General features: G+C 41.7%; 2 protein-coding genes and 1 long non-coding RNA gene across 6 annotated transcripts in view; 1 reads left to right on the forward strand and 2 right to left on the reverse strand.

Annotated features, from left to right (window-relative positions):
• LOC142956326 (uncharacterized) overlaps nucleotides 1–4255 on the reverse strand; it is a 31576-nt gene extending 27321 nt beyond the window's left edge. Inside the window, exon 1 of the long non-coding RNA XR_012956019.1 lies at nucleotides 689–4255. This is a non-coding gene — a long non-coding RNA (uncharacterized LOC142956326). The remainder of the gene's footprint in view (nucleotides 1–688) is intronic.
• Nucleotides 1–8311, forward strand: part of cables1 (Cdk5 and Abl enzyme substrate 1) — a 22122-nt gene extending 13811 nt beyond the window's left edge. For all 4 annotated transcript variants that reach the window (XM_076097850.1, XM_076097851.1, XM_076097852.1 and 1 more), the window contains 5 exons: nucleotides 701–857; nucleotides 988–1091; nucleotides 4086–4192; nucleotides 4347–4554; nucleotides 5236–8311. In XM_076097850.1, the coding sequence (XP_075953965.1) occupies nucleotides 701–857; nucleotides 988–1091; nucleotides 4086–4192; nucleotides 4347–4554; nucleotides 5236–5376 (717 nt within the window). In that variant the 3' untranslated portion in view covers nucleotides 5377–8311. The remainder of the gene's footprint in view (nucleotides 1–700; nucleotides 858–987; nucleotides 1092–4085; nucleotides 4193–4346; nucleotides 4555–5235) is intronic.
• On the reverse strand, nucleotides 8135–22967 carry npc1 (Niemann-Pick disease, type C1). Its single transcript, XM_076097847.1, has 25 exons — nucleotides 22803–22967; nucleotides 20341–20469; nucleotides 20071–20177; nucleotides 19543–19688; nucleotides 19155–19322; nucleotides 18779–19028; nucleotides 18575–18657; nucleotides 18089–18459; nucleotides 17668–17894; nucleotides 17148–17248; nucleotides 16925–17027; nucleotides 16612–16801; nucleotides 16206–16388; nucleotides 15945–16059; nucleotides 15636–15763; nucleotides 15278–15412; nucleotides 15075–15164; nucleotides 14619–14809; nucleotides 14290–14405; nucleotides 13550–13679; nucleotides 13184–13369; nucleotides 12455–12686; nucleotides 12176–12289; nucleotides 11703–11865; nucleotides 8135–11582 (listed from the first exon to the last, which is right to left on the reverse strand). The coding sequence occupies exons 1-25, from the start codon at nucleotides 22878–22880 to the stop codon at nucleotides 11503–11505; spliced, it is 3816 nt and encodes a 1271-aa protein (XP_075953962.1). The 5' UTR covers nucleotides 22881–22967; the 3' UTR covers nucleotides 8135–11502.
• Between the last annotated feature and the right edge of the window lie 53 nt (nucleotides 22968–23020).

The raw sequence follows: 23020 nt of genomic DNA on the forward strand, positions 1-23020 counted from the left end.
CTAGCTTGAAGTTACTTGCTTTTAATGTGCAAGATGTTTGCTGTCGCTTCATAAACGTTCCAAAAGTGGCAGCTAATAGTATAGCAGCTACGTCATAGACGCGTCTTTCCTCTAAAATAATGCAAAATTATTACTACTTTTCACAGTATTTTCTCATTCACGAGTGTGTCAAATGTGTGTCCGCTCAACACATTTGCTCAGTCACAGCTCACCAATGCTTGGTGGAAAATTAGATGGCTCATCAAATGTATCGTTGCTTGTTACTACAGAACATAGAGTGGTACTAAGCTCGCTAATCAGCCAAATGATTTGCCTTTAAGTACTTACCTTAAACATTGCACTGGGTTTTTGATAAATTAAGAATATTTACATGTTTCATATGTAATAAATCAACATATAGGCAATAGGCTTTTTTTCTTAGCAGCATTTTGTCATATGAAACCTCAGGCATGATTAATCACATTATTAAAAACTGCATTCCATTTAGGAAAGTGAGTTCCAGGCTCCTGTTATGTGCATGCTGAGTCACTGCTGTGATATACTGGCACACCCTTAAGGTTATTGGTACCTTGCCTTTTCCTGCTTTGACAAGCAAGTGAAAACAATACGTTATACCTGTTCAACCTGTTAGATTAATGGAAAGCACAACTTTGTTTAGGCTATTATGAAACAGCTATTATAACTACACCTGTGTCTGCAGACTGTGTCCTACACCCAGTTCCTGTATCCCACCAACGTGCTGGGTGGTCGAAGAAACACCATCGACTCAACCTCGTCCTTCTCTCAGTCTCGCAACGCCAGCCATAGAAGCCTCAGTTTGGGCCGAGCCAACAGCAACCAGAGCAGCACAGACACAGGTCGGTCGACTACCAACGAGCGCTTACCTTCTTTTCCTTTATCCAGTGTGTGTGTTTTTATTTGGAAAAAGGTAGTGCAAACGTTAACTTCTAGCTTAAACTCTGTTGTTGTTGTTTGTGTCCGTGGCAGGGAATGATTTGGGGGACTTCCGCGATTACGACCCCAATCTGCTGGATGACCCGCAGTGGCCTTGTGGAAAACACAAGAGAGTCCTCACCTTCCCCTCCTACATGGTGAGAAACGCATCATAAATACCAACAACAACAACAACAACAACAACAGCAAATGCAGCCATGTCTTTGAACCACCTATGTTTTGACACGGTTTGTTGAAATGTCCTACAATATCTCACTGTTAATACTTTTCTTTTTCAATGGTTATTTTTGTCATTATGGGCCTTTTGTGCTCAGTTTTTCCACCACAACCAAGAACAATAAAAATCTTTCTGAATTTTATCAGCTGTTTTTGAAAAGCTGCCAGGAGGATGTTTCAGAAGGTTTTAATCAGCAAGGTCACCGGCCCAGACTCTCTCCCAAGTTCTGGGACCTGAATCACTTATATACTTGAATACACATCACTTATCTCAGCATAGTGGGCAGTAGCTATTAGGTTGCAACAGTTAGTGTAGTGTTTTCATCCCAGCACTAACCCCTCTCTTACTTTCCCAGAAAAGAGCAGATGTTTAGAAAAACATAAATAAAACCTGACTAGACTCCCACCGCGTTCTTTCCCGGGGACTGTTTTTGTTACGGAGACGCAGAATACACAACAACGAGTGACATCGCTGAAATGTTAAGTCAAAGCCGGGCTATGTGTTTTGTTGTGGTTTCTTTTGTTTTGTTCTCTTCCTCCAATTGCAAAACCCAGCGTCTCACAACAATAGCCTTTGTGTTTACTACAGCAATGGAACCAGTAAATTCTCATCATTGATTGAACACAGGCTATTTAGAAGACGTGACTCTTAAGCAGCAACTTTCAAGCTGAGGATAATTATAGTTTTTGTACTCTGCATGCAATTTAGGAAACGTGTGACCTAGAACACCATGAATATAATGTTGAATGTGGTTGGTTGAGTGGCTTGTTGATTTGTGTAATGGTATCCTCACGGTAAAAACATGTAGTAATGAAGTGTTTTAATGTGGTGACATAAGTTAGTGTGAGACATGGTCACAGAAGAGTATATTTTCTGTTACGCAAAGTCGGTGCCGTTCTGCTTTATGTTCATTCCTCGGTGCTGAGATCATCAATGAGCATTCGTTCTCCTTCATGGTTCATGATCAGCGACGTGGTGTTCAGTGTGAATGCTATTATTCATACTCAAAGACATGCCTGCAATACCATACATGCATTTTGAGAGTCGTCCTTATATGTATAGCACTATTGCATTGTGTGTCCTTAATCGCTTCTTACTCAGCGGACACGTTGCGATCGAATAATTCCAATTTTTTTTATAACTTCAGTGTTAGTTTTGTACACTTGGCATCACTTCTGTCCGCTAGGAAAACACTGTTTACCGTAACAGAGGAACGATTCATCTTATTGTCGATCAATCTGAAGATTATTTTCTTGATTATTGGTTTCATCATGAAATTTCAAAACCTATACATTTTCTAGAGCCCAAGGTGAAATCCTCAAGTAGCTCTGACCACCAGTCCAGAACCCAAAGGTATTTTATTTACTGTAGTAGTTGAAGCTGAATGTTTGGCACATTTGCTTGAAAAGATGACTATGGAATGATATGATGTAATGAGATGAGTTGCCAGTTATCTTTCTTCCAATCGTTTCAGCTCGACACCAAAGTAACCGCTCCGATCTGGGAGCACCGTGACAATTTATAAACAATGCTATACTTATTTACTCTTTTGAAAAGAGTATATTATATTTTATTGTGGTTTTCAGTGAAATTTGGACATAAAACGCATACAAAAATGAATTTACCACAGTTGAATCTAACTGCAGAAAGTGTGTGTGTGTGTGTGTGTGTGTGTGTGTGTGTGTGTGTGTGTGTGTGTGTGTGTGTGTGTGTGTGTGTGTGTGTGTGTGTGTGTGTGTGTGTGTGTGTGTGTGTGTGTGTGTGTGTGTGTGTGTGTGTGTGTGTGATAAATGAATCATTTAAATCATTTGGCTTATGTGTTGGAGGTCAAACTGAAAGTGTGTGCTGTAAGTACAGGAAGTCAAAGTTGAACCAACAAATATTTACAAAGAACATTTTAGGTAATTATTTTGATTGTTGTAACCGTGAAGGTAATACTGCTTGTGTTTATTTCCCTGTCTAACTAGCAATGATGCTATGTTCCTAAATCTTTAATGCTGCTGAACGTTGTTGTTGCTAAGAAGAAGAAGATTCCTTTTGCCTCCAGAAGGTCTTCAATTTAAGTTGTGGCTTCAGCAAAGTGCTAGAAATGTACTTTGTTCTGCAGCGGTTATTATACGGTCTTAATGAGACTCACCCACCCGGTACTCAAATCATGTTAGAACAAACACTAAGGGTTGTCTAATGGAAGCCTGACGAGTCCCTGATCGAGGCACGGAACGCTTGGTCAGCAATCAAATATGTGTTGTGTTTTCCAGATTTGTCTTTTTATTATCCTCAACAAATCCTATAAAAAAAAAGACCAGAACCAACTATGTGTTCAGTATTTTTCAACATCCATGCGCTGTCTGTGGCGCTCGGGCCCAAACAAGCTCGGTCATTTGCTAAAACAGCAGGGCACTGTAGTTGTTAGCTAGCATTACTCAAACGGGAGTAAACAATGACGTTAAGTACCATTGGTCATCGGCTGATTGATGCGTCATTCTGCTGCTGTAAATACTCTCTAGCACACACATGTGTACGACTCAAAATAACCACAGTGGATGTGTTCATTGGGGTGAAGGAACAAGTCACCCAGTGTGGCTCATTGGAGTTTTTAATAGTGTTTGAACAACAATGGCGCTCTGTGGCATAGAAGAATAAGATACATCGGGCTTCGGATGCACACAATGGGGTTTGTGTGTCATTTGGATCAATTCATTGTTATTTCTGGTCTTTTCGTGGGATTTCTTGACAATAGGAAAGATAAAGAATACAACCAGACTTATCCATCAAGTGACACGACAAACAACCGCCATCGGTAAAGCCATATTGTGAGGCCGTGGAATCCAACACCAGTGTGTGAGGATCCAGTCACGCTGCCCGGTGCTGAAAGTCTGGTCATTTTGACACCATCTCTGGTTTTCCTTTTCAGACTACGGTCATTGAATACGTCAAACCCTCTGACCTCAAGAAGGACATGAACGAAACCTTCAAGGAGAAATTCCCCCACATAAGGCTAACACTAAGCAAGATTAGGAGGTACGACGGACAGACATGTATAGAATGTCATATTAAGCATGTTTGATGAGAAAGATGATTTCACTTTACCGTGACCTGTATTTCTTTTCTTTAACACCAACGTATGCATGTATCCCTTTCTCTTCCTCCTCCTCTTCTTTTCGCCTCCCTGCAGTTTGAAAAGGGAGATAAAAAAGTTGGCCCAGGATGAATGTTGCTACGAGGAGCCGACAGTGGCCATGGCTTTCGTCTACTTTGAAAAACTCGTGCTTCAAGGCAAACTGAACAAGCAGAATCGCAAACTCTGCACTGGAGCTTGTGTCCTTCTGGCGGCCAAGATTGGCGGCGATCTCAAGAAACACGAGGTCAAGCTCCTGATAGACGTAAGTCCCCCTCACTCGCGCCTCCAAAAATCCTAACTTCGATGCCCTCTTTCATGCTTCGATGATGATTTGTGTGCTCACGTCGCAACCAGATTCAATTGTGAGATCACTCGAATCAAAGTCAACAAATCACACACAGTGAAGACTGTCTGCGGTGAAGTCTGTGGATTCTTCTGACTAACAAGGAAATGGATTCCAGAGGGACAAACAAAGCCTCCGACTTGTATCAGAGTTTGAAGTCTTAAGCAACACCAGAGCTAACTCTGATGACATCATGAGGGTTCGAAAGCTCTCGAGAACATCTTTTTTTTTTTCCCGTGTGTAAAATCAGTGGAGTGCCCTTTTTAATGAAAGCTTTAGAGTTGCAAACTTTTCCCCCTTTGATCTAGATTTCTGTAGAACTGCAAAAAAAACTAATTTATTACAGTGCATCTGTCACATCCTAACATTTCACCTACCATTCTCTAGTTGACTTGTAGATTATGGTGAACGCATCAACAGCAGGTTTGTCAAACATCCAATCACTCATCTCCTCTTGTCCAAATCTCCTCCCGTGCCAATCCTTACGAAATGCTGGTTTAAAAATAGCCGGTCTAATGAGAAGCGATGAGCAATGCAGGATCGCACATATCTCTCATTTAATATTAACTCTCTCTTATTTTTATTTATTTTTTGTGACAGAAACTGGAAGAGAGGTTCAGAGTGAACCGCAGAGAGCTGATCGCCTTTGAGTTCCCGGTCCTGGTGGCGTTGGAGTTCAACCTGCACCTGCCAGAACACGAGGTCATGCCCCACTACAGACGCCTCCTGCAGACCTCCTAGCATTAGTGACCCATCAGGAGGACGACCACCAGGTTCTCCTTCTGATCCTCTGCTTCCCCATGGTATCCATCCTTCCACCTCTCTCCTCGTCCCCCCGTCTGACAGCCCTAAGGTACCGCCGGTCTCTCAACTACAGCCGACAACACTCTCCTTCCTCTCAGAGACCGGAAATCAGCCAAAGGGAACACGCATTTCTAAAACTTTCCTCCATTGTTTGACTTCTACATTCATCATCACTACACAGACTTCTGGAAAAAAAAAAAAAAAAAAAGTTGTTTTTCTAGTTTGCATGTTCTTACGTCTTCATCTTCACTTTGTACATTTCACAGCTCTCTTGTTGATTAAGAGAGCTTTTATTGTTTGAATCTGATGGTGAACTTTTGTATCTCAGTTAAATCAACCAACGATTGTAACATTTTTATCATCTCGTTTCATTAATCTCTCTTTTATAAAAATCTGATATGATTGGTTGCCGCCTAACCTGCATAACATTGAAAGAAAAGCCTTTTAAGTGGCTTGTTTTGGCTGGACTTCCTCAGTGACTCATCTTTCCATAAGTCGTCTTAAAAGTGCACTTTTTGATTATTGTGAGACATTTTTTCAGAGTTTTGATAAGCTAACCCTGAAAAATAAGCTGTGTTCATAAACACCAAAATCATTTGAATGGACCGTTTGAATTTTCTCTCTCATGGTATATTCACAGTTTCTAGCCACAACTAATCCGCATGAAAAGTATTGATCGTTTGCATACAGGTGCTTGCAGACAAAATGGGACTTCCTATTTTCACTGAAGTATTCCATTCATTTTCTACCAGTCAAATGCTTGCTATGGATCTACAGAGACCAGACCCACTTTTATTAATGTCACATTTCCTGTGCTCTATGTTAGAGTGTATTGCTCGCACATTTACGGTGCTGTAACGGGGTCAGGGAGGGAGTTGAAGAGGTCTTTATGAGTGCCAAGATGCCATTAAACCATGATCAGGATTAGCAGCAGGGTGCTCTAGTGTTGAGGGAAAATGTCTTTCGCCTGGAGGGTGAGGACTAAGACCCTCTCCCTTCAGGCTTCAGGGACACTTTATCTGACCTGACCTCTGACCTCTAAGGAGAAGTAAAATCTAAACCAGATCCCAACAGGGATCAATGACGGACCGAACATTTGCATGTAACTTGAATCAGCATTTGTTGAATTGAAAGCTAAGTTGTTTGAAAAAGAAAACAACAAAAAATTGAAAATTGACAACCAATGTGACCAATTTCAAAAATACTGTTCATCATTTGGCATGTATCTCAACTTGATTTTATTTTTTTGTTTTGATTATTTTGAAATTGTCTCACACATTACCACAGAGTATTGAGAGAAAAAAAAAGGTATTTAATGCTGCTCCAAGTATTGATGATATTTTAGCTGAAATGATCACAACATTAAACCAAATTGTTGAAAAAAGCAAGAATTGTGCTGATTTTAAGGTGAGAAAATACTGATCTTATTTCTGTTTGCAAGCCCAAAGATTTCGCTAAAAGATGCACACTGAAGACTCATGGGCGACACTTATTACCTGTGTACGTTTGTAAATAAATTGCTTTGCTTGTTCAATCAAAACGAGACTCGGACATGTTTTTGTTTCACCTGATGTAGCGTGTATTATTGAGTGAACGGAAACTACTCTCTGCCTCAATTTACGCCTTCCCGGATTGCACTGAGCCTCTAAAATTCACCTTTAGTTTTGTGTGAACACACAGTTGAAGCCAATGAAACTTAACACCAGGTTGAAAAGCAGTGTTTTGCTGCTCTCTCTGGTGGAAAGTTTAAAGAAACTTGTCCCCCGAGACTATAGCCTGGTAAGGATTATGAAACCTCTGCCTTGCAAATGCACAACTCCTATTTCAAACCGTTAAGACTCATTGTTTCAATACAGTAACTCGGGTGTGACCCCAGAAGTTTTGACTATAGAAATGGATTGCACCTGTTGCTCTGATGCAATCTGAGCGGTCGGTTTCTCATCGAGAGGGAACTCTCCCGACACGCATCCAACATAAACAAGGCCCACAGTCACACCGGTCTCGTGCTGCCATCACAACAAACAGAACAGGGTCGAGTGTGGACACATGGCATACGTGGCTTAGTCCCCTCCATTGACGGCCTAATTCCCCCTGCACCGCCTCATAAAGGGGTCTATTGACAGCCCTTCCTGAGCCCTGCTCACACAGAAGTGACCCTCATTGTGAAAATATGTGTACCGTCGTTTAGGGAAAGCTGCGGCCTATTGCCCTTCCCTTTAAAATAACATTTGGCTGAAACGGCATTTTGCCCCCTTCCTGTCATGACACTGTGACTCAGGGCTTTTCCGCCATTTATAGTAGTTTGTAAACAAGGAAGTGGATTGTGGCACATTAAATACCAAAAACATGGATGTGAAACTGTTTGATTTCCTTAATCGTGGATTCTCTTTTGCAGCAATATTACAATTTAGACTATACAAATCATACATTTATTACAAATATTAAATGTACATATAGTACAGGCATGTTTCTAAGGTTAACAGGCAAGTATATCTGTTCAAATCCCCAGGCTTCTTTCTTCACTTTAACGGCAACGTGGACCGTGGTCAAGACGAGGGGAAACCACTGCAGGTTGACCTGAAAATCTGATCCTCTCGTTGTTTGACGAGGCTACCCAATCCCTTCTGTTCCACCCCAAGAGTCTATTTCAGAGTCAACTGAACTCACTGTAACATAAAACCAGTGACGCAAAGCAGAACATTAAACGCTTCTTACACTTATTTATTGATGTGGGAGGAAGCACAGGGAAGGGCTAGTGGACATACATAGGACTTGATTTGAAAAGAGCACAGTCCATGTACTTTTGCCCAACGAGTTTCAGAAGCAGATGTCATAAGAATGTCACAGCACAGTTATCCATAAACATGTTATAGAGTATGTCATAAAAAAATCATAGGTACAGTATGTCATGAAGTCATAAAATGTGTATGTACGTCGAAAAAAGTCACGGTAAAATATGTCAAAGTAATTAAAAAGTCATAGCATTGATGTCAAAATGTCATAGTATAGCATGTCAAAAAAATAAAAAAGCCATAGTATAGTATGTCAACAAAAGTCAGTGTAGTATGTAAAAAAGTCATAGTATAACCTGTCCAAAAAAAAATCTTAAAAAACACAGTATAGCATGTCAAGAACTGTCATCGAACGTCATAGCATAGCTTATCAAGAAAGGTATTTTGAAAAAAGTCAGTATAGTATGTCAATAAGGTCATAAGAATGTAAACTATGTATAAAAAAAAATCAAGTCTTGTATTAAAAAAAAAAAAAAAGTAGTGTGTATTTCATCATACACACTATTTCATCACCCGATATCTAAAATAGCATAAAAATACATTACAATCCTCAGAGTACTCATGAGCGGGGCTATTCATTTCCGATTGTTTTGTAGCCAGAACAATGTGAGGGTAACCTTATTGTATTCAGTTATATTTGTCAGCTTTCAATTCAGTTTCTATTTTTGATCCTAAAATGTGTTTCACACCATGTTGAACTTGCAGTTTAGGTGCTTTTGCGACATGACGAAAGATGGGGATCGGTCAGAGTCTGGTGAGAGGCGGACCTCGCAAGTCTTACATAACAGTGCTCTCACAACAGGTATATCCTCCTCCCCTGCAGACAGCACAGCAGAGGAAATGAATATCTCAATCTCTCAGCGAGATTCAAAGAACAGTCCTCGCTCTCACAGGGCAGCGGATAAATAAGACATGAGCTGGAGGCTTGTGTGACAGCAGGGCTGGACAGACAGACAGACAACACACGCTGGGAGGAAGTACATTGCTGCGGGGTTTGGCAGCCACTTTCAAATGGGGGTGCGAGTGACTGATGTGCTGTCAAAGTTTTGGCGTAAATATCCCAAAAGCTGCAGATTTAGACCCCGAACAAGCCGCTCCATTAAGATGCCCTCGGTTCATATGCTCTGTAGAGTTGGCGTTTGAAATTTTCGCACCCTGCAGGAATGAAATTCACCGACTGTGTGAGAGCATGGCAAGACTGCTGCTGTTCAAGACATAACAATTAGCTCACTCCCACTACATTACTGAGAGCACGATGCAGACAGAGCTCCATGAACAGATTCAGGCGCCACTCAGTGGTCAGTCTGAATATAACTGTCTGTTCTATGCAACAGAAGCATCCACTGCAGTTACACCAACCTTAAACAAGGAGCTGAACGATGACATCCCACTTAATGGGAATATTGTCAGCGTTTATTCTATTTATCCCATTCTAACTGGGGTACTATCATATTAAATAACATGTAATTCCACAACAAATACCAAGGAGAGGCAGGCTGCAGCACATACTTTTCTGAGAGGTATTTAATATCCGTTAAAAGTGTTAAAAACTAAAGTATTCAATGCTTGGTTCAGTCTCTTCTCCCACAGTGATATTGTCTGTCAGAGATGATTTGTCGTTATCAATGTACAGCACTGTTATTAACAAGCACAATTCTTTGTTAATCACGATACAAATTATTTAGTCGTTTGCTCGGAAACTTCTTTCACATCCAGGTTTAAACTGCAGCGACAATTCTTTCTTACATTCCAAAAAAAAAAGAAAAAACCCAACTACAAACAAGGAAGGGTACTGTTCCTTTAAGACCCCAGCAGATATTAAGCAGCTTGGGTAAAATATTAACATCCTCTTCCACTGATGTCACAACCCTTTTCAAATTTAACTAGTTGGCGATCATCTGGGACGTGCTGTGGTGCCGGTGATGCCCACGGCTCTGGGATGTTTTTTAGTTTTCCTTGAAAACAAAGCGATGCCTTTACTTGAAACGTCACTGGAAGGGTTCGTTTTGTTTTTAAGAAAGCTATGCATGGTAACAAAATGGTAATGGTTAAAACAAAAAAATAACTTAAATGTTTGAATGAAAAATTCAGGACTGTGCCATTATCCAGTCTCTCTACCGTTTTCTATACCAACACACTCTAGATGACGAAGGAAAACGTCGAAATTAGCCCTGTGTAAGCTATTTACAGTAAAGCTCCTCTTTACACAACAAATGTTCTGTTCAGTAACTAAAAAAAACGTCTCGCATAATCGCCTTATAGCACCCTCTTCACCTGGCATCCACATGTATCTTGACTGATGTCACACACGGGGTTTTAGTAAAAGCAATATAGTTATGCAGACACTTAAGACACATCAACTAGCTCTAAAATGAAATGTTGCTCCGGATCATTTAAATAGCTTCCAATGTGGAAATAAACGACATGGCAGGATGCAGTTTGGAGAGCAACACGCAACACCGAGTTTTGAGGTTTCAGTTTTGAGGGTGTTTACGTCCACATCCACGTAGAAATCAAAACCTCTTCTTCCTTCACTGCTCTCCCAACATGGATGTGAACCAAAAACCCATTAAGCTGAAAACACAAACCTCATTTGGTGATGGAGTGAAAACATTAGCGTCCAAAGTGGCACAGGAAGCACATTATTGCTACGCCTAGCTGTCCTGCTTTAGAATACAGTGTGTGAACCCCGTGTACGATGTTGATGCCAGGTATCATGAGGGCCCGTGATATCGTTATCCGTTAGCTCCGCTGTGTGCCAGTCAATACATGATTCATAATATCAAATAGTTCAACAAAAGTCCCACACCAGTAAATCATTTCTGGTATATATATATATATATATATATATATAAAATATATATGAAAAAACTAACCAGTTTTACCCTTTTGAGTTATCACAATAGCTCATAGCATATGGAACTGACTGCAGTTTGTCTGTAAACTGATGTTGGGGTCTCCTCTACTTCCACAATCAAAGAGGAATTATTGCTCACGCTAAAATTGCTGAAGTCAGGTAGTGTGAGGAGGAGGAGGAGGGGCGGAGGGGTGTCCAAGTCTGTTGAGAAAATCTGTAGGTTTGCAGTTGGACTAGTCCTCTGGCACTCCCTATTCCCAGGTTTATTCCGGAGTTAAATCCGTGCATAGTAGTGGCAATGACGACGACGATGATGATGAGTGTGTCAGTAATCAGAGAAATGGCTTGTGCTCACACCCACACAGTCTCTTTCAGACAAATAGTTCATTGTTCATTGTCCCAGACGGCCTGCTACTAGTTGAGGAGGCGCTCCCTTTCTGTACCACCGTTGCGCTTGTTAGCGGCGAACACTTTCGCTTTGTTCACCGAGGGACCTGTGAAAGAAAAAAAAAGAAGAATAAATCAGAACATGTTAGATTTAATTAAAAAATGAAATCTGTGGTAGAATCTTGTATGCTTCGTGTCTAGTCCTTTAAACGAGCGACGTTACTGACCGATATAACTGAGCAACACGGGTAGGAAGATGAGGCCGTGCGTGGCCCCCAGCAGCACGATGGCCAAGTACATCCTGAAGTAGAAGACCTGGAAGATCTGCGACTTGGAAAGAGCCAGGATCGTGATTCCTCCGAACTTTGTTAGTGTGATCCCACTGAACACCTGCGAAAATGAACCAGTGTCATAAGATGACCAAAATTAGTATTAATGTACAGAGAAGCAAATCATTTTACAACTGATTTTATTTTTAAAAAAATGTTCAGTTAAATGTGTATGTGTTACTGTATGTAAATTAGGTTTTCCTCACAAAAATTACTTTATTTTACTACTTTATTTTGCCCCACGAGCTTATTTACAACGATATCCACATTACCAGTCTACAAAAAACATGTTCAAGACTAAAAGCTCCCGACTTGCATGTATTGGAAAAGCTTCCTCTGGTGAAATTGGTGAGTAGTAAAGCGAGCCTTACCGAGCTGCCCATGTGAGCCAGGGCCTCCTCAGCCCGTTCCACTCGGTTCTTCTTCACGCTGATGGAAAACGCTCGCACAATATGACTGCAGAACTCCACCGAGATCCCACAGCACTGCAACAGAGGACAGGAGGCAACTCAGCGGTGAAGGCAGAAATGTTCAAATTTGGCCAATAATCATAACATTAATCTTTTTTTTTTTTTTTTCTTGCTTCACTAAAAACACATGTTTGTTTTTGTGCTCAGGATAACATTCCGGTGTTCCATGTTGCTTCTCACCATGACCAGGTTCACCAGGGACACTGCATTGAGGCTGATGTTCCACAGCCACATGACTCCAAACATGTTGACCAGGATCATGGCGATGGTGACGCTGACGAGCACGGCCGACCACAGCTCGAAGCCCAGCAACACGGTCGACACTACAAATATGGCCGCCAGGGACAGGCTCAAGTTCACAGCCGTGTCATGCGCAATGGTGAGGTACTGCTCGTAGAACACATAGAAGATGCTGTAAGAAAAAGAGAAGGAAAATACAATTCAGAGAACACGCCTTAACGAGCGCTGACAACTGCTATTTTGAAATGGACAGAACATGATGTCTTTGTACCGTGATTCATTTTTGGATTCCATCTTTAGAATTATCCTGTCGTGCATTACTCATACAGACTCGTAACTCAACTTATTGGAAGCAAGATGAATTCGGGACTCGAGGTCAAACATCAGCTATATTGCCTTTTATAATGTTTTCTTTGCTGTGTGCTTATCTGTGACGTACTTAACAACCCCCCCCCCCCCCCCTCCCCTCCCTGCAATGTCCTTGAACATTGACTTGAAAACAAGAAAAACCTCAGGAACAAGTATTTCAACTTAGAACACTTCAACAGGAAGAACCAGTGGCAGTGGGGGAAACTGAAAAACACCTACTTAAGGTCACAAAAACCACAATAACTATAATGTAATGTATACTATTAAAGAGAGCACTACATGTAGTGAAACTGGACTTACCTATAGGCAAACACTTTGTGGCCAATGGACTGAGTGATGTTATCAGCCAGGACTCGGGCCATCTTTAAAGCGTGTATGTAATCCGGGGATTCCTTCAGGATGGTGTGGTAAGTCATGAAGTAAGTGGCTCCGACCCCGGTGTTGTTGGGATACAGGTCCACTGCTGTGGCGTAGGCTGCATGGCCGCTGGAGGAGCATTGACGCATTGTGAGAGAGGGATACGTGAGGGGGACATTACCAACCACAACGAAACTGGTACAACTGTGCTGAGATACTCTTAAAAACATAATAAACAGAAGTTAAAGTGAAAGTATTCATCGACATGTCAGAGAGAAAGTACAATCATCAGCAGAGCTATGAAGTTACCCTTTTCCACACTTGATGTTTGGATTGTCTGACAGAAACATGGGTAGAAACCGCATGAAGTCTTCTCCTTCTGGCCGCTGCTTTCCCTCGGGAGTCATGGGCCGACAGTGGACGCAGGACGGATTCACCACTGGGAAACAATATCATAACAATATTCATTTTTATATCCATCCCACATGATTGGAGAAATATACAAATTTGTTCTGAGACAAAGCCATGAACTAAAAAAAAAAATAAAGTTACACAATACTAAAAATACTGACCATGGCTCTATTAACATTGTCATATCCTTCCTGAAACTGCATGCAGCTAAATTGCCCAACTCAATGTACAGTAAATATTCCATGTGAACGAGGAGTTTTCCTGTTTGCCAGTTCCTCAAATAAACTGCATCTTGTTGACACGCAGGTGATTTTTAACTGTATGCCAGTCGTTTTATCAACCAGGGACATATTAATAACAGAATACCAACATTTTCCTTTTTGAAAACTTGAACAGGCTTGCGTTAGTCATTCATAAAGTTTAAGTATTGCAATACCAGAGTTTTAGTTTTAAATACAATGCATATTACTTGAACAATAATTGCATTAATGCTATGGATTATGTGCTTTAAACAATATTATTTCCACTTCATTTTGTGTATGAAAAACTGTCTCTAAAATGTCTAACTGCAGCTTGTGACAGCGGGGGAATGAGGGTTCAAAGGGTTCAAAGCATGTTGACATTAGATAAAAATGTACCAGAAGCATTGCAGAAGTCCTCAGTGGCGTTGTAGTATCGACAGCAGCTGGACTGCGGCTTCACCCAGTCAAAGTAGTCATCGAGCCAAGAGGATGGCGTGAAGGCAATGGTTGTGCTGGGAGTAAAAAGGAGAAGTGAAATTGAATAGATCATATAACCAGAGGTTAGCTCAGACAGATGTTTTGTCCTTTCATGAGCGTCGCCTAATCTGAACCAGAGGGAACCAGTGCAAAGTTAACTTCTGGGCTCATCCTGCAGCACAAATGATCAACTTTGTCTTGCGCAAATAAACCACCTGTGATGTAATTTCCTCATAGCCCAGACTTACTAGTTGCTGATGAGTGAGGCGCTGTAGACCTGCTGGACTAGAGAGTTGTTGCTGCAGCCGACTCCTCCGCACACAGCATTCTGGCCCTCTGGACTGCTGTAGTCAAAACCGTCCTCTACCACAAAGTAGACTGGAGCTCCGGTGTGGAGATACATGCTCAGGTTCTTAAAGTAGTCCAGCACATACGAGTCCTAGATAAAGAGACAGATCATCAGAGTAGACCTCCATGAGCACAGAAACGCTAAACAAGGCACATGTTGTATGGGGAAAGACATGCAAGAATGCAACGTTAAGGAAAATTTGCTGATTGATTAATTTAGTGAGATGATAGAATGACATCACCGATATATATATGCTACTACAAATAGTACAACCATTCTACTTTGCACACATCTATTAAAAGATTCAATCACAATCCATGAACACAGAGCGATGGTAGAAAATACAAAAACATACATCAGGCATGGAGAGTTGCTGGTTCAGTCCGATCTCTACTTTATTCACCACAGCAATACTGAAGGAGAGCATTCCCACAAACACTGCCACCTGAACAAAGGGAGACGAAAAGAAAACCACTTTAATCTACTCGATGAAAAATATGAGTCAAAGTGAATCAACACGTTGAAATAATACCGGCAAAGTGTCACTGAGGTACTTACTATGATCGGTCGGACCCACTCTTTGAGGATGAACGGGGCAAAGATTTTCTTGAAAAACCGGAAGAGGAAACTGTCCGTCTTCGTTTCCTGACCTTCCGGCAGCTTCGCACAGCAAAAGATGTCGAGTCGATTCCCCTTTTCAAACACAACAGACCACACAGCAGTGGGTAAGTGTAACTGATTTAAAGCTTGAATCGTGTGTGTGTGAGAGGAGTAATCATTTAAATGAGATGAAAACTTTTCTATCACATTTGTAGTTGTTAAATCTTTAGGAAAATCATGCAAAGTTCCCAATCTGCCATCTGTAACCCCTCCCAGTGTAATCATTTATGTCACACTCATTTCCTCCCAGTCTCACCTCCTGTCTCCTGGCGTCCAAGCCGAGCAAGCTGACAAAGCAACTGATCTGCAACAGGAAGTCAATGAAAACGGCCAAGCCAGCAAACATAGAGAAAGTCCTCACTGCGGGCATGCTGGAAAGAGCTCCTACAGAAGGAAAAGGTCAACACTTTGATCAGCACGGGACTCACCAGGAAACTATGGCACCGAGTCAATCCTGTCCATACATATCTCTTTATATTTAAGGTGGCATATTATCACTTAGAATACATAAAGTTTACTTCACATTGTCTGTGTACGTGTCTATTAAATAGGTGATGTATTTTACCCAGGAAAAAGGCGACTGTCTCTGAGAAGGAGGAGAGGAACATGCTCGGGGCTACGTCTCCGAGAATACGACCAATCTGCTGGTGAAGTTCCTCCTGAGGCATCCGCTCATCCCTCTGTTCAGAAGCACAGAATGGAAACTTTTAATAGGTTTAATGTCACTTTTCAAGTGAATAAATTCGAAGCACGAGTAATTAGGGTGAACGTACGCATTAAACCAGATGGGTTAATACGCAACAGTTGAATGGATTGTGGAGGTTACCTGATATGTCTGCACTATAATAAAGATGTTGTCCACCCCAACAGCCAGCACCAGGAAAGGAATGACCTCGATCACAATGAGGGTGAGGGGGATGCCAAAGTAGCTGAAGATCCCCAGTGAGGAGGACACCGAGCTGAGCACAATCAGGATCCCTGCTATACCCAGAGAAATCTTAGAGTCCACCTGTAGGGGCAAAGGGGACAGAGGATCAGTCATGTTCCTCCCTTTAGCTGCTCGAGTAGCAGGAAGTTGTCCAGCATGTTGAATCAAAGAAGTGTGTCAAGCTCTTATGTCACAGACAAGAAAGAAGAGTTACACCGAGTTATCTGTAAACTATTTTGGATATGGATCATGGTAACGGACACTTAAGAGCTAAATAAAATGCACGACACAAGGAATTTCTTACCATCACTCTCCTGCAGCTGTTGATGTGACCCAGGGCCAGGGAGATGTAGATGAACATTATGGCATAGCTGACTACTATGGTACCGATGTCACTGTTGCTCTCTCGGTCTATTTCATCTTCAATACTCCTCTCAGAACTGAAGGCTATGGTCAGGTTAGGATTTTTGAAGTTCTTCATAAACTTGATGAATCTGAAATGCACACAAACAAAAAAAAAAAAAAACACAATTCAAGTCAATGCAAAGACATCATTATTAGTGATTTTTTGGAAGCCTAAAAAGAGCTCTCTCTGTAGAAACAGGTGGTTGTCTCACTCTTTCTCCCATGCCAGAGCTTTGCCCACCCTGACGGTGTCGTTCAGGTAGTTGTTGAGTGGGAAGGTGATCACTAGAGCAGTGGCATTGTTGTAGTTGGTTTCTGTAATGAAGACACATTCATTGTAAAATGTCGCGTAAAAACACTCCTCAGTTATCAACCACATTAATAACTGGAGACCAAATTCTTCTCTGCCCTCGAAAAGGCGTTAATCCAGCTCACCATCGTAACCCCCGAGGGCCAGCCAAGGGAAGATGGGGCCACCATAGGTGCCTAGACAGGGGTCGTGGAGGACAGTGGTGTCGTTGAGGGATGCTGGAGCACTGCAGGAGAAAAGACCAACAGAGTTACTCGCCTGAACAATAACGGCCGTTATTAGATTAGCCGAGTCATCGGTACGGGTTTTCACCAGTACCTGACCTAATTGTAGTGCAGTTAAGAATAACAGATGAAGAACCACTGTGTGACAACCAATGAGGAAGTCAGATTGTGCTTTTTTAAGAAGACACGCGCACACACACACACGCAACAGTTCTCAGTAAATGCAGATGCCAGTGTCTGGAGAAAATAGATTCTTTTGAGCTGCAGGTGTTCGATTGCAACACAGAGGTTTTGACCTTTTTACTTTACTGTTTCCTAAACCTTCAATAGATTTCTGCTGGCCATTAGGACAATTTTAAGACCATAGGAGGGCCAGCTTGGTCAACATACAAAATTCACAAAATGAAGCAGCAAAACTCACCTGACACAGTAGAGGAAGTGGCTGTGAAAGTCAGCATAAACGAAAAACGCGTCTCCTGCGCTGTGGTCCAGCTCAGCGTGGCTGTTTTGGAAGTAGTTGAGGACGCTCAGGATGGTGCAGTTGTTATTGTAAGGAGCCAGTGGAGCCAAGCAGATGTCCTTCAAGGTGACACTTTCGCCCTCGTATGTCGCTATAAGGCTTTCGATGTCGAGCTGAAGGTCCAGCACCTGGTTGGTTAAAGTTGCAAAAAAATGAAAGTAGGAAAAGAGAACCAATCAACCACAGTTTTCAGAGAAGCAGCTGCTCTTCACGTGCAACGTTTCTATTTTATCTGGTGGCAGAAACGATACTTCTTTAGATAAAACTTGACAAAATATTGCTACTGATCCAGCTCCCAAATGGACTTCTCCCCCTAACCCACCTGGTGCAGGATGTCTTTGCGCAGGATGGCTCCAAACGGGACATCTGATCCTCCAAAGTATGGGGAGTAAAAAAAAGTGTCATTGACTGGCGTGGTTATAATGAGCTGCGCGGTCCTAAAAAAGGGTCCGAAGTGGCTGTCAAAGTAGTCCTTCTCCTGACGAGCCTGGCTAGTGGGAGCAGACCACAGCTCAACGGGGTCGGTGGTGATGCGCATATAGACCAGTCCCCCAGAGCAGGCGGCCACCACCATCAGGCTGCCCAGTATGACCAGAGAGGGACGCCGCACACAGAAGGAACCCCAGCAGCTGAAGAAGGTCCGCAGAGCATTCTCGAAGCATTCACCCATTGTTTCACAGCAGGATGCATTTACTTTAGAGGAGAAAAAGACCGGGAGTTAGCGCAGCAATGACACAACAATGTTATTACAAGAAACTGATTACAGAAAGAGGACTAACACTTTCACTTGTTTCATGAGTTACATTACCGTGGTCAGGATTATCACCACTGAGAGACAGCGGGTCAGTGCTGTCCAATATGGGGCCATACTCAGACATGACGGTCCTCTTCCTGTATGCACAAAGAACCACGCAAGCCAATTTGTTATTAACTCCTAAAGCAAGCGTCAGAACCAATATGTTTGTTTTCAGTGGGTCTGATGGTGAATCCACCATTAAAATAAATCCTTTACCTGTAACACCAAGCTCCCAGTACAGCTCCAATAAAGAAAAGCAGGAAGGTTGTGTAAGAGATCCACATGATGACAGTCATGGCATCGATGCCGAGGATTGTCCAGGGAGGGGGGAGAGGGGGAGGCACAGGTCTGGGGCCACAGGCCTTCGTGCAGTCCTGACAGGAGCAGGGACCCGAACCGTCCTCCAGCCCCTCTGTACAGTCGTAGGTCTTGTTGTTCATGGGAGTGTAACCGGACACCGGGACGTCTGGTGCAAAAGACACAGCATAACGGCAAAGAGCAGCAGGTAAACATCTGTTTGAATGGCATAAAAGGAAGCCGTAGGGGGACCTCATACATTAAAGTGCTTTAAAGTTACTTTAAAATGATTTACCTGAGAATATGGGGGTGATAGAGAAAGGAACCTGTCCATTGTTAATATCGAACATATATTGAATCCAGTTGGTAGCATTGCAGTCCTTTGCGTCCTTTCCACACAGCAGTGATAAGGCCTTTACGTTACTGGACGGCGCCTGGACGTCCTTACAGGCATTGTACATGGCTGGAAAAAAACCATTTGATTAATTCAGGGAACAACTCAAGATTTTCACTACGTTAAATTACCAAACCCCTATTTTATTTGACCAAAAATGCAGTTATGACTGCAAAACGTCATGTTAAAGTAGGAAACTAATATAGTTTACACAGCAGGTGCACACCATGGAAATAAAGATAACTAAGCAATTCATCATATCTAAATCAACATCTGGCTGTGAACTCACCGTTGGTAAATGTCTGTCCAATATAGTACTGCACCTCCACGACATTGGTGACGTTGAAGTTGGTGGCGTTCATGAATTGACTCTGGTGAGGGCTGCATGTCAGCTCACAGAAGAGGTTCATCAGGTTGAAGAAACAGGAGGGACACCTGCACACAGACGCACGGTAGTGAGCGCGAGAAGCACACAGAATAAAAAACGAGAAAGCGGTCGTTGCATAACCTAAAACAAGATGTCAAAGTTTAAGAGTGTAAAACAGTTGCAAAGAAAAAAAACAAGGCAATAACAAATGCAGTAAAGTAAATAAAATCTAGGAAGATAAGAAAACCTGCCAACCTTATAAAATCACAGTCTGTCCTTAATTAGGAACATGGAAAGCCACGGCTTGCATGTTCAAACAACTTTTGAGCAGCACACATACGGACGGATTCAAAAGAGCAAATGCTCCCATTGTTTGTGTTCAGCGATTCGTGATGCCCTTCAAAGCACGTCACGTGCTTCATTAGTTAATGTTATAACCGCAGTGCGTACCGGGACAGGAACTGAAGGGGCAGCTGGAGACTCCCTTTGAGAGTGTTCAACTGGTTAGCATCACAGCAGAGGCTTCGGTTTCCGTAGTCATATCCAGGACAAAGCTCCTGCAAGTAACCACAAAGAGGGATGGTGTCACTTTAACACACTTTTGTAGAATTGTTCAACTTTAGCACTTCTAGAAAGCAGAAGTAGATCACAGATGATTGGTTTGAGCATCAAAAGTCAGCAAAAACAGAACAAAAACCATCAAGATGCTGCTGTCTGTACCGTGAGAAGGTCATAACCCTGGGAGTCCAGCGGCTTGGGAGGACCAGTGTAGTTGCAGTTGTACTTCTTTCCAGGCACCTTTACGGACTCCCCACACTCCCCATACCACACACAGTGCTGTGCCTCAACCTGACAGAAAGACAACAAAAAGACAGTGATCATTTGTGCAATGTTGTTCATAAAGCAAATGTATTTGTATTTGTTTTCGTGCAGTGGTCTGCATTTAGTCTGTTGAATCGTACGTAGCTTTTTACTGAGAGTAGCCTACTTCTATTCCTATCTAATGAGGACAAAGGTCTTGCCTAAAAAAAAAAAATCAAAGACAGATAGCTCGTATAGAGTTGCTCTAAAGGTCCACTATCGGAGAATGCACCTTAGTTTTGGCTGCAAAAAAAAAAAAAAAGAAGAAAGGAATTGACAAGTCTGATGGGCGTTGAAAGCTGTACCTTTTTACCTTGAGGTTTACCAAGTTTAACCTCCAGTCATGCATCTTTCCTGTGTTTCTAGTATCTCGTGCTCTGTATGTCTGAAAATAACAATTTCACTTCTGCAATATTGTTTCCTTAGGCGCCTGCATTTTAGGAGATCATGCACCATCATGTTGGTGATTCAACCACATTCAGCGTCAAGAAAGAAGAGAAAGGAGAACTGTGGTCAAATTTCTATGACAACATAACAACACTGCTGTTGCTGTTACGGCTCCGACCAAGTTCAATTCGAGCACTTGAAACATGTTATTTAATGCGATATAATAGAGAAAATACAATAACATACTATTTAATAATTAAATGTTTAATACACGCTTGTACAATATATTGCTTCTGCAGTTTAGGTTGTCTGTTGTCTGTCTATTCAGCATCAGAGCTCTCACATGTTCTGTTTTGTGAGGGGAAGTTAATTCACTTACTCCACAAACTGTTTTATGAGTAAGCGCAGCGCTACACTCTGTCCTACTCGTGCCTCGTGGGATTGAGTTCAACGGCATCGCTCGCATTATTGTTTCAGTTGGCGTTTTATGCAGCTGCAGACTAGGCCAGTACCTCAAATTACAGTGTACCAACTGAGTTTTGCAGTGTACCTGCAAAACTCAGAAATAGTTGTGAGATACTTGTTTTTTTATAGAGTAAGACCAGAGGTTTTGTTTTAAAGTGGTTCATAAACACAACAGAAACCTGATGTACAACTACAAACCCCTCTAACGGAAGTGACACACACACATATTCCTCTCCTCTTATCCACTGCAGTCTCCAAATACTCTATAGTTTTACTCGTATACCACATCCTTGCTATTTTTTTTTTTACCAGAACGCTGATATCTTATCTTGAAACAGTAATGATCATATTCCGAGAGGTCTAATGTTTAGCAAAGGAGTGAGATTGACTTAATTACCTCACGAATAGGAATGCAAACAATGCAGACAGAGAGTATTTATCTAAATCTGATTAAATCTAATCAAATGACAGATGTTTTGGTGTGATTTGAAATGACAACTTCACCAGAAAAACACTAATTTACATAATTCATGGTGTCTTCATGTAAAAAATAAATACAAAAATCACATTCTCCATAATAGGAAGAATTCGTAATACATATGTAAAAGGTGGACAATGTACATTACATCTTTATATCCATCATTCATTTAAAGTAAATCTTGTTTTGCTATCATTAATATCATCAAGGTGCACCCCAAGGACTGTGTTGTCTCTTGTAATCTCTATGTAACGTTACTTAAATTATGTATTATTATATTCTCACCATTTAAAACGGTTGTTTAAAAAAAAAACATAGACAGGCAAGTTTTCTATGTCTCGTCACAATAACTACATTATCTATACACTTTATTAAAAAAATAACTAAATAGAAGAATTTCACACATAAAAAAGGACATTCTGTACATCCTCGAACAATTTTGTCACATATATTTAGCTAACGTTAGCTACCTAGCTTCCATCTGATGTCTGTTTATTGTATAACCTGCCAACTCTACTTTTGTGAGCCGTTTATAGATAAAACAACATGGCTTAGAGTGCTCACAGCATTGACTGGAGCATATTTACCTACGCTTTGTTTAAATACCTAGTTGAAATAGGGTGCTGTTTTCAATCTGCCAAAACATGACAGCACGAAACTTCTTTCGACACCGGTTCTGGATCAACCGTCTCTGTGGAATGTCAAAGCTAACGTCTATGTTCACTATGTTTGGTCATCGCTAACGAGGCTGGTGCAGTTTTTAACCAACATTAATGCTAGTTATTCTGTTTGAGTTTACTGTTAAAGCCAATTACTGGCTAACGCTATTTTAGCCCCGGGATAAAAACAGAAACAAAAAGCCTTAAATAGCTAAACTAACCTGGATTTTAGTTCTGCTAGCCGTCTCAGATAAACATCACACTAGCAAATAGGGAGACCGAGCTGAGTCATGTTTTAGTCGCGAGAATACGGACATTAGTTGACAACTTACCCATCGAAAGTGTCCCTCTGACAGGAGGATGATGAAGAAAAGTAAACTTGAAAGGGTTTTCCCTGGTAGGACTCCCATCGCTCTTACTGGAACAACCGAAGCGAAGTGGCTGCTCACCTAAAGTTTCGCAGATCTTGTTGATGGTTTCTTCTTCGTTGTATTATTTGTTTGGGGCGGAGACTAACTGTCGTCTCAGTGCTGCCACCAAACGATGCTGA

The sequence above is a fragment of the Anarhichas minor genome, unplaced genomic scaffold (genome assembly GCF_050575085.1).
Source record: "Anarhichas minor isolate MPS153535 unplaced genomic scaffold, ASM5057508v1 ptg000024l, whole genome shotgun sequence".
In the NCBI taxonomy this organism is placed as follows: domain Eukaryota; kingdom Metazoa; phylum Chordata; class Actinopteri; order Perciformes; family Anarhichadidae; genus Anarhichas; species Anarhichas minor.